Raw genomic sequence first — 9528 nt, 5'->3', positions numbered from 1 at the left:
GCTTCCTTCCCCCAAGTTACATGAAGACAGAACCGCAGTTTGAACTGCAAAGCAGCTTACTCCTCCTATCTCCAAATCTTCCCCCGCCCAGCCTCTAGCTGTGTTGACTTAACCCTGCCAAAGTCTTCCTGCTTCTCCCCTCACACACACACACACACACACACACACACAGAAACATCACATTCATGTATATATGCAGGTCCAGCTATATAACAGTGTATAAAAAAATGACGTTTGGAAACTCACTGCACTGATGACAAACGGTAATGTTGTTGATGATGATGATGATGATGATGATGATTATTATAAGCTACTGTGGTTAATAAAATGTTATAAATGCAATCAACATAAGTTTGAGTGTTTTGCAAAAGCCAAAGCCATTTTCATATGGAATACTGAGACACCACTCCCACCCCCCCAGGCCCCCCACCCCAAACACATTAACTGTAGAATATAATAATCAATTCAATCAATTCAAAGTGAAAAAATGTGTACAATCCAATGGATTTCCTGCTGTTTTGTGGGAGGAAAATTCATGTTGATGCCAACAAACTTATCAATTCTTATCAATATTGTATGAAATATCAAAGCTATAACCGACGCATATTATCGCGGAAATATTTGACGTGAGAAGTGCAAACCCTGATCTCCCTGCTCAAAAGTGTAAAAAGGAAAACGCAAAAAAAAAAATCAAAAAATGATGGAAACAGGAAGCAATAAAATACAGTGTGTTTGCTGTAGAGGAGATTGAAAGAACCATCGCTGAGAGAGAGAGATCTATGGGGGTGGAGCCTCTTCACTTGGTTTAGTTATACAGGAAAGAAACGGTCCTGTTTTCGATGTAGGGGAGAGTGGGGTGAGATGAGCCAATGGGCAAGTTGACCCACCCCCTGTATCTAGGCAACTGTGCACATGTTTTGTCATGTGACCATAAATTCAGGAAGCACCTATCATTTCTATCTTGCTGTGATGGAGAGAAACACATGAGAGAAGCGGTAAGTTTTGTTTTTTTGTTTTTGTTTTTTTTTTAACACAAAAAACTTTTTTTTTTTTGGCTTGTAAAAGTACATTTTCTGCATGTCAGGCACAATGGCTGTGATGTCTAAGCAAATTTATGCAGGTCTAAAAAAATGTATTATACATGTTGGTGATGTGCTAATGTGTGAAACCATGCTATTGTATAAAGTTCGCATTGTTAAACTGGGCCATTTTTCCCAAAGTGGTGGCTATAGGCCAAAGTGAGCCAAAGCCTATGGGGTCAAAGTGAGCCAGTGGTTCAACTTACCCCACCATAAGGCACTGGAAGTTCAGTTAAGTCTCTGAAGTATTAAAATGGTATTTCAACTGAGTGTTACACAACTGGCTTGGTTTGTCATATGTTAACCATTGCAGAAAAAGGTATCATGCCAAGAACCTCCAAGAGGACAACCAACTGGGGCTCAACTCCCCCTTAAGGAGACGGAGAGAGCAGCCGTCGATGTCAAGGGTGGAAAATCCATCAGATCAGTGGCAAGAGGCAGAAATATTGACAGGTCAACACTGCAGAGGTACATAAAGAAGAAGGAGGTCAAGGAAAACAGTGGGGTACAGTGGAACCGCAGAAGCAAAGAGGGTCTTCACAGAGGAGGTGGAGAAGGCGCTCGCAGACCATGTAAAGAAGCTGGCCGACCAGTTCCATGGCATGGCCTTACTCCAAAGAAATGCCGTGAACTGGCATTGGAATTGGCAGAAAGAAACAACATTCCTGTCCCCAACAGCTGGAAAGAGAAGGGTTTAGCAGGTAGGGTGTTCATGAAATGACATGGCTCAGTAGGTTCGCATAGACTAGCTTATCTTGAGTGGTTGAATACAGTGCCATGATGGAATGAATAATAGCCCACTTTTTTTTAGGTTGAGACTGGTTCAGGAATTTTAAGGCACACCACGATCTCTCCTGCCAAAAGCCTGAGGCAACATCTTTGGGAAGGGCTACAGCCTTCAATGAAACTACAGTCGGGGAATTCTTTGACAGTCTGACTAAAGTGATGGACAGGTGACAGAATTCACGTATTTGACTACATCAATAGCTATTTATGACAACTACATATAACAGTTAAGCACACTTACAACAATGTTTTTACCTACCAGCTTTAAATACCAGGGTAGCTATGAAGGACTGTGTACTTGCAGATACTTTTTGCATTACTTGTAAGGTTTAACTATTCTGATTCTCATCATTGCTCTTTTCTTTGTTTTACAGGCATAAATTCCCTCCACACATGATTTATAAAGTTGACAAAACAGGTGTGACAACAGTGCAAACACTAAAGCTGCTCCATTAATCTATTGTGAAGACATGATGTTTCATCATGTCACGTTAAGAGTGACAGAATCTAGAAATTACATATTTTTAGTGATTGTTATCTTCGGGTTCCCGGTGACTCAATATGACCAGAGGAGAGATGTATTAGTTGTAAAGCACGTGTTGAACTATCAGTGTGCCTGACACGTCTGTTAGAGAAGGTATGCTGGCAGTTAGTCCTGCAACTGAAATTGTTTTTGTTTGTGTGTGTGTGTTTAGATATCAAGCCTTGCACATTCCGTCAAAACTTCATTTTTACCTTACTGACCAAATGTACGTCAGCAACATGTATGTCAATAGGCATATAGTCTCTCTCTCTCGCGCCCTTAGATGCAGACTTTTATTTTGAAAACAGTGTCCACAACGACCATCTTGGAAATACGTCACTGTTGATTCAGTTCAGATAGCATATTTTTTAATAGTTCACGTCAGTGGTGTTATGCCTTGTCTTAAAGCTTTAATGTGATAATTTTGCTCAGCGCCTGAAAAAGAGAGAAACTGTGCGTTTCCGAGTTATAGGGATGTGTTCGATCCTAGATTAGTTTAGCATGCAGTCACGTCTTACCATTCTGACTGCCTGGGCTTATTTGTCGTCTAGCCCTTTGTTTAGATTCTCCTGCTGATTTTCTAAGAGAAAAAAATTGCCAATTTATCTGTTAACACATGAGTGTGTCACTTGTTGTGATTCGTCTGGAGCTAGCAGACCAGTCTCACTTTCCACAAGATTTTCAGTACTGTGCAGGTGAGTGTATGTCTTAGCTAACAGGACCACTGCTAACGTTATATAAGTTGCGTTCCTCGCATGACAACAACCTAAACGCAGACTACTTAAGTTAACTAAATGAATTGATATATTTTTTAAATGAACTAAACCAGTGTTAGGGTTAGCCTCCGAAACCACTGACAGCTGAATCAGTCATAACTGCCTTAGCTAAGTGCATTTGTTTGGGGTCTGCCACTACCTAGCACCTTTTCTGAGCTAGTGGGTAGTGACTGTTGCGTAGCTACATATTCAGACGACCTGTCGTCAAAGCCCAGGTCTATTTCTCTCTTTTCGTGAACTCTGTTCACCTGTTCTAGAATCTCCCTTTTAACAGCGTGACTGGCACCTTTTTAACCCCCCTCTACGCGAGAGGTGTTTTGCTGGCCACTGGGAATCGTGACGTAGCTAAGTGACCTGGCACGCGGAGGGGGTGCAGCTAACAGTCAGTATACTGCCGCTGTACACTCTGCTCTCTCTGTCACGCTCTTCACAGATGAGGATATGTCGGAAGAAGAATTTCGAGAGAAAGCCCTGGGCACTGCCAAAGTTTCCCTGAGTGGCAAGACAGAGTTGGAGAAGGCGGCAATACTACACCAACATATTGGCAGCAGGGCCATGGCAGATATGGTTATCGAATCCTTTGCTCCCAGCCCAGGTAACAGGATTTTAAATCTCCACGCATTTCTTTCTGTGAAGGGTGGAGAAGTAAAACTATTCTCTCTCCAGCCTCCGTTTATCAAACTCCTGCAGTGCAGTAGTAGTATTTAACTAAAGATACAATCACTTATCTTCAAGCCCCAAAAAAAGTTTTTTACTAAATTCTTTAAATTAAAGGAGACCCTGGGCAGGGAGAAGGAGAGGAGGCCGCTGAGACTCAGGATGGACGGAGCAGTAGGAGCACTGAGGAGGCCTCAGAAGCGGGCACTGTTCCTGACTCCCCCTCCAAGCAGCTGCCGGATCAGATCTCTTTCTTCAGCGGGAATCCATCCGTAGAGATTGTCCATGGAATCATGCATCTATATAAAACAAAGTGAGTCAGAGCTGACCCAGTAAAATGTGGCAGGGGGGTGGGGGCGGGGGTGTTGATGAAGGTGAAAGTCTTGCGATTCAGTCTGAATTAAGTTCTGAGTTAAGTAAAAGCCTGTATTGGTCAAACTGACCCAAAGTCTCAACTTTGTAAGTTAAAGCAGCTGTCGAATATCGTTGTTGACTTTCAACAAGCGCTCAGTTCGAGAGTATTACACTACCAAGAACGTTAAACATTCAAATGTAAATGGAAACTAAGAAAGTACGAAATTACTAGTTATAGACACGTGAAATCAGTTTATGACGTATTGTGTTTGTTTATCACCGCAGCGCATGCTTATACGTTTACCCGAAAAGTTGAAAGCAAACATAGAGACAAACAAAAAGGGAAATGGTTTTTATTTTGTATGACCGCTGCAGCAAGATGACATCTTTGACGGAGGAGGTGAGGCGTAGCGCCATGCTGTGTATCCTCACAGTGCCTGCCACCATGACCAGTCACGACCTCATGAAGTTTGTGGCGCCTTTTAACGACGTCATGGAGCATATGAAGATTATCCGGGACTCCACACCCAACCAGTACATGGTGCTGGTCAAGTTTAGTTCCCAGGTATGGTTCTAGTGCCCTGGTTGTGGGTGTTAGATAGTTACCATTGTCTGGTTCTTCACACTCAAGTGCGAGACCTAACACAAATATGGCCAATTTCTTTTCTCTCCAATGAGAAGCTAATGCCTTGTTGTTTTGCCTTTACTCTGAACATTAATATGTGGGATGTTTCACAAAGCAGGATTACTCTTTTAGGCAGAGAGTTAAAGCCAAAATCCAAAAATGTCCGACAGGAAGGTTCCTTAGCTGTTTTCTTATTGGATGGTTTTGACTTATGACTCTAGTTGTCTGGCTAATAGGGAGATTTTGCTTCTCCAGTTTTGAAGTTCTAGGTCACACAGGTTTGATTCATGTCTTAAATCCAGGCTTGATTGACACACGGTAACACTGAGACTTCTCCATCAGATTATGTTCTGTGTCTTTTTTTCTCCATCACAGGCCGAGGCTGACAGTTTCTACACTGCATGTAACGGCCGTCAGTTTAACTCCATCGAAGAGGCGGTGTGTCAGCTAGTGTATGTGGAAAGGGCAGAGGTCATCAAATCTGAAGAGGTACAGTTGGGACGTTTAAACAGCTGTTTGCTGTTTCGCTTTAATTCGTTTGAATGATGCACTTACAATTATTAATAGTTATTGCTGTCTATGTCAGAGGGTCCGTGCCTCTGTGAGAACCATATGGTTCAGGCTTTTGCTTTGGAAAGCATTACCAGTGAGTTGCCAAGTTTGGGATTTGCACCCACAACCCTCCAGTTGCCAGGCCTGTTCCCTTAACGCTTCTCTGCAACCAACTCAGCACTTTTTTTTTGTACTGAGTCTGTAGAAAAATGATAGTTTGTTTTATCGATCGTCTTTATACGGTATCATTTGACTCTGATGTCCCGGCCCGTTGATGGTGATGTTCATCTTTATTGCCTTATTGATCATTTCAGGGGGCTAGTTTACCGGTGATGGACCTCACGGAGCTGCCTAAGTGTACGGTGTGTCTGGAACGCATGGATGAATCGGTGAATGGGGTTCTAACCACTCTCTGCAACCACAGTTTCCACAGCCAGTGTCTCCAGCGTTGGGAGGACGCCTCGTGAGTGCTGGTCTTAGCCGTATAACCGTAAACCTGTATAACATTTACACGGCTTTGAACAAACCAAAAAAAAAGTTCACTGGGGTTCACGTAAATCCTCGTGTCATCTCCTCATTTAGTTTCTAGTCCATTCACTGGAGTTCACTGTTTGAGGATGCAAATGCTTTTCGTTTCCCTCTTGTAAAACCGAAAGATTAATCTGTTTAGAAGGCTTCCCGGGGGCGGGGGGGAGCGGGGTACTCCAGGGCATGTACTGTAGTGAGCCAGATGACTTTAACCAAAAGTCACAACTGTCCAATGGGAGAACAGTCGAGGAGCGTCCTGATTGGTCAGCCCTACGTTTTGGCTGCGGTTATCTGCCTGTGAAGTCACGCGTTCTGGCTGTGTCGCCGCCCCCGGAGTCGAGGCTGAGAGAATTACACCTCCTTGCTCGTTATGAACTTGGGTTTTGTTTTGAATGATCAGTTAAATTCAGATTGTGTTCATTTGTTGTTCTCAATTTTTCCTCACTCACCCAGAAACAACTGTGTGTGTGAGTGTGTGTGTGTGTGTGTGTGTGTGTTCACTGTCATTCATCTCTATATGACCCTTTTTTTTTTTTTTTTTTTTTTTTTAACTCTTCCGGATTTTTCATCACCATGTCATAAAGCTTTACTGGACATGTCTCTGTTCACTCTTGTTTTTGGCAAAGACTCAAACAAATCCCTGTCATGTGTGTTCTGTTGGTATTGTTCTTTTGGCTGCTGTTGACCCTTGACATAGCAAATGAACCATGCTATGTTGTCATTCCAAAGGATTACAAAAGAATAGCCAACACTAAGAGTTTTGAGTGAATGTTTTGTATGTGTGCGTGTGTGTGTGCGTGTGTGACAGAGAGAGTATTTAAGAGTTAAGAGAACAGGTATTTAAGAGTTCTCACAGATCGCTGTCTCTCCTCAGGTGTCCTGTGTGTAGATACTGCCAGACCCCTGAACCTGTGGAGGAGAACAAATGTTTTGAGTGTGGTGTGCAAGAGGTAACAGGAGAACTTCAATTTCTCGTGGATTTCTCATTCAATTACTAAACAGTCTTCAATTACAGTTACAGTTACAATTACAATTACATGTGTTTTGAATCGACTGTAAAAAACAACCTTCATGAGAAAAAGTGCCAGTAGTGCTTCTAGAAGTGCTTTTCGTCTTCTAGATTAATTTAGTGTGGAACTAACAGAGCTTAGATCAAAGAAAAGCTCTAAGAGCATGTACGGTTTAACGGTCATCCTTTTTTTTTTTCAACACTCTTTCTCCCGTCTGCGCAGAACTTGTGGATCTGTCTGATCTGCGGCCATATCGGCTGTGGGCGCTACGTTAGCCGTCACGCTTACAAGCACTTTGAGGAGACTCAGCATACGTATGCCATGCAGCTAACCAACCACCGCGTCTGGGACTACGCTGGAGGTACTGTGACTGATTGATTGATTGATTGATTGATTGATTGATTGATTGAAAATGATTGACTGACTGATTAATTGATTGATTTGATTCAATGAATCAATCAACAATCAGTATATCAACGCAAACGCTAAAACCATAGAACTGTGTGTTATGTCGTGTGCAGTTTGGGTTAACCCTTTAGTGTCCTGTGCCTGGCATTGACAGATAACTACGTCCATCGACTGGTGGCCAGTAAGACTGACGGGAAGATGGTGCAGTACGAGTGTGAGGGCGACAGCTGTCAGGACGAGAAGATTGATGCTCTGCAGTTAGAGGTGTGTGTCAGATGAAAAAAAGTTTCTCTGGACCCGCTCGGCTGACCCTTTTCTTCTTCTTCTTCTTCTTCTTCTTCTTCTTCTTCTTCTTCTCCTTCTTCTTCTTCTCCTTCTCCTCCTCCTTCTTCTTCTTCTTCTTCTCCTCCTACTCCTCCTTCTTCTCCTTTTCCTTTTCCTTCTTCGCCTTCTTCTTCTCCTTCTCCTCCTTCTCCTTCTCCTCCTCCTTCTTCTTCTTCTCCTCCTACTCCTCCTTCCTCTCCTTCTCCTTCTTCTTCTCCTTCTCCTTCTTCTCCTCCTTCTTCTTCTGCTCCTCCTCCTTCTTCTTCTTCTCCTTGAGTTTTTACCCTAATCTGTCCGCTCTTTACAGTACTCCTACTTACTGACAAGCCAACTGGAATCACAACGGATTTACTGGGAAAACAAGATCGTTCATTTAGAAAAAGATACGGCTGAAGAGGTGAGACACTCTCTGACATTTGTCAGTATATTCTAGAAAAGAAAGCTCTGTTATATTATCTGATGTACTGTATAAAAGAATAAGTAAATATCTTTGTAGAAGAAGGGTTACATCGAACAAAGATGTATGATAAACCTCTGATAATGACTCTAATACCCTCTAATACAAAATCACAAACTGTCAGCTGTGAACACTGTTTGCTTTTAATATTATTTTAATAATGTAATAATACAAACCGTTAACCTTTTGAATTGTGTCTTTTATTACAGATTAACAACATGAAGGCCAAGTTCAAAGAGACAATAGAGAAATGTGACAATTTAGAGCTCAAACTAAATGAGTTAACCAAAGAGAAGCAATCCATGGAAAAGAAGTAAGCCAATCATTGGCCACTCTGGGAGTGCAAATCCACGTAGCCAATCAGATCATCGTATTTATAGCCTCTAACTTTTAAAGAAATAAAACATGTAGGAAAATGTCATATTTTAATACATAGTGAATATTTATCAGTGAGGTGCCTGTAAAGCTGCCGACTGAAGCGTGACGTCTCTGTCTCGTTTTTTTTGTTTGTTTGTTTGGTTGTTTTTAGGTGCACGCAGCTCGGTAATAAGCTGGCTAAGCTTGGGCAGGAGCTGAGGGAGGAGCAAGAGATGAACCGCTGTCTGAGAGCCAATCAGACGCAGCTGCAGGCCAAGCTGATGGAGGAGGAGCGTCAGGCGCGGGAGGCGCTGGAGCGGAAGGACGGCCTGATCGCCGAGCTGCAGGAGCAACTGCGGGACGTCATGTTTTACCTGGAGACGCAGCAGCAGATCAACCAGATGCCCGCCGACGCCCGCCAGGAGATCCAGGAGGGGCAGATCAACATCGCCTCCGCGCCCACCCCCCCCCAGGCCGGGCCCTCCGCCCTCGGCTCCGGAAAACTGGGCGGGAGGAAAGGACGTTCCAAGAGAGGGAAGTAATGGATACTAAAAACCAGGGCGGGGAGGTTCAAACCTGGATAAGTAGGAGTAGGAGGGGGAGTAGGAGGGGGAGTAGGAGTTTATTGCAGACTGAGAGTCTACACTAGCCTGCTGAGACCCCCACCCTCTTCTTTTAGTTCTTTTTTTTTTTTTTTTTTTTTTTTAAACATGTATATTGAACCTGCCCTGACCCCTCTTTGAATGGATGGCATAGACTCGGTCATTGCTCGTGTGTGTGTGTGGAGGGTGACAGTGTGGAGAAGAGTTTTGTTAGTTGGTGGTAAGGGACCTGCCTTACGAGACTGAAAATGCTGCTTTCATATCAGACATGGTCTTTTTTTTTTTTTAATTTGTTAGTGTTTAGTTCGTTTGGACTGCTCTGCAGTCTGCAGCGTGTGGATGGAGGCGCCGGGTTCACCGTTTTGTCAGCTTTCTTCTGCTTTTTGAATTCTCCTTTTTCCATCGTTCTGTCCCTCCGTTTGGTTTTTGTTTTTTTCTCCCTTTTGTAATTTGGGGTTGTCTTTATGTTATGCAAAATCATCCCATGCGT

At 43.2% G+C, this 9528-nt stretch overlaps 1 protein-coding gene across 3 annotated transcripts; it reads left to right on the top strand.

Annotated features, from left to right (window-relative positions):
- The first annotated feature begins 2848 nt into the window (after window positions 1-2848).
- brap (BRCA1 associated protein) lies at window positions 2849-9093 on the top strand. 3 transcript variants are annotated; one of them, XM_030769376.1, is made up of 12 exons: window positions 2849-3083; window positions 3598-3753; window positions 3942-4134; window positions 4551-4740; window positions 5176-5289; window positions 5667-5815; window positions 6755-6830; window positions 7113-7251; window positions 7453-7562; window positions 7930-8019; window positions 8289-8392; window positions 8609-9093. In XM_030769376.1, exons 1-12 carry the CDS (start codon window positions 3005-3007, stop codon window positions 8976-8978), a joined length of 1770 nt encoding a protein of 589 aa, XP_030625236.1. In that variant the 5' UTR covers window positions 2849-3004; the 3' UTR covers window positions 8979-9093. The 3 variants fall into 3 exon arrangements, with proteins under 3 accessions (XP_030625236.1, XP_030625235.1, XP_030625234.1); XM_030769375.1 differs by having other exon boundaries at window positions 3598-3759; XM_030769374.1 differs by having other exon boundaries at window positions 3598-3759; window positions 3939-4134.
- The last annotated feature ends 435 nt before the right edge of the window (window positions 9094-9528 follow it).

The sequence above is a fragment of the Chanos chanos genome, chromosome 3 (genome assembly GCF_902362185.1).
Source record: "Chanos chanos chromosome 3, fChaCha1.1, whole genome shotgun sequence".
NCBI classification, from domain to species: Eukaryota; Metazoa; Chordata; class Actinopteri; order Gonorynchiformes; family Chanidae; genus Chanos; species Chanos chanos.
This window is presented reverse-complemented; position numbering and strand designations above follow the sequence as displayed.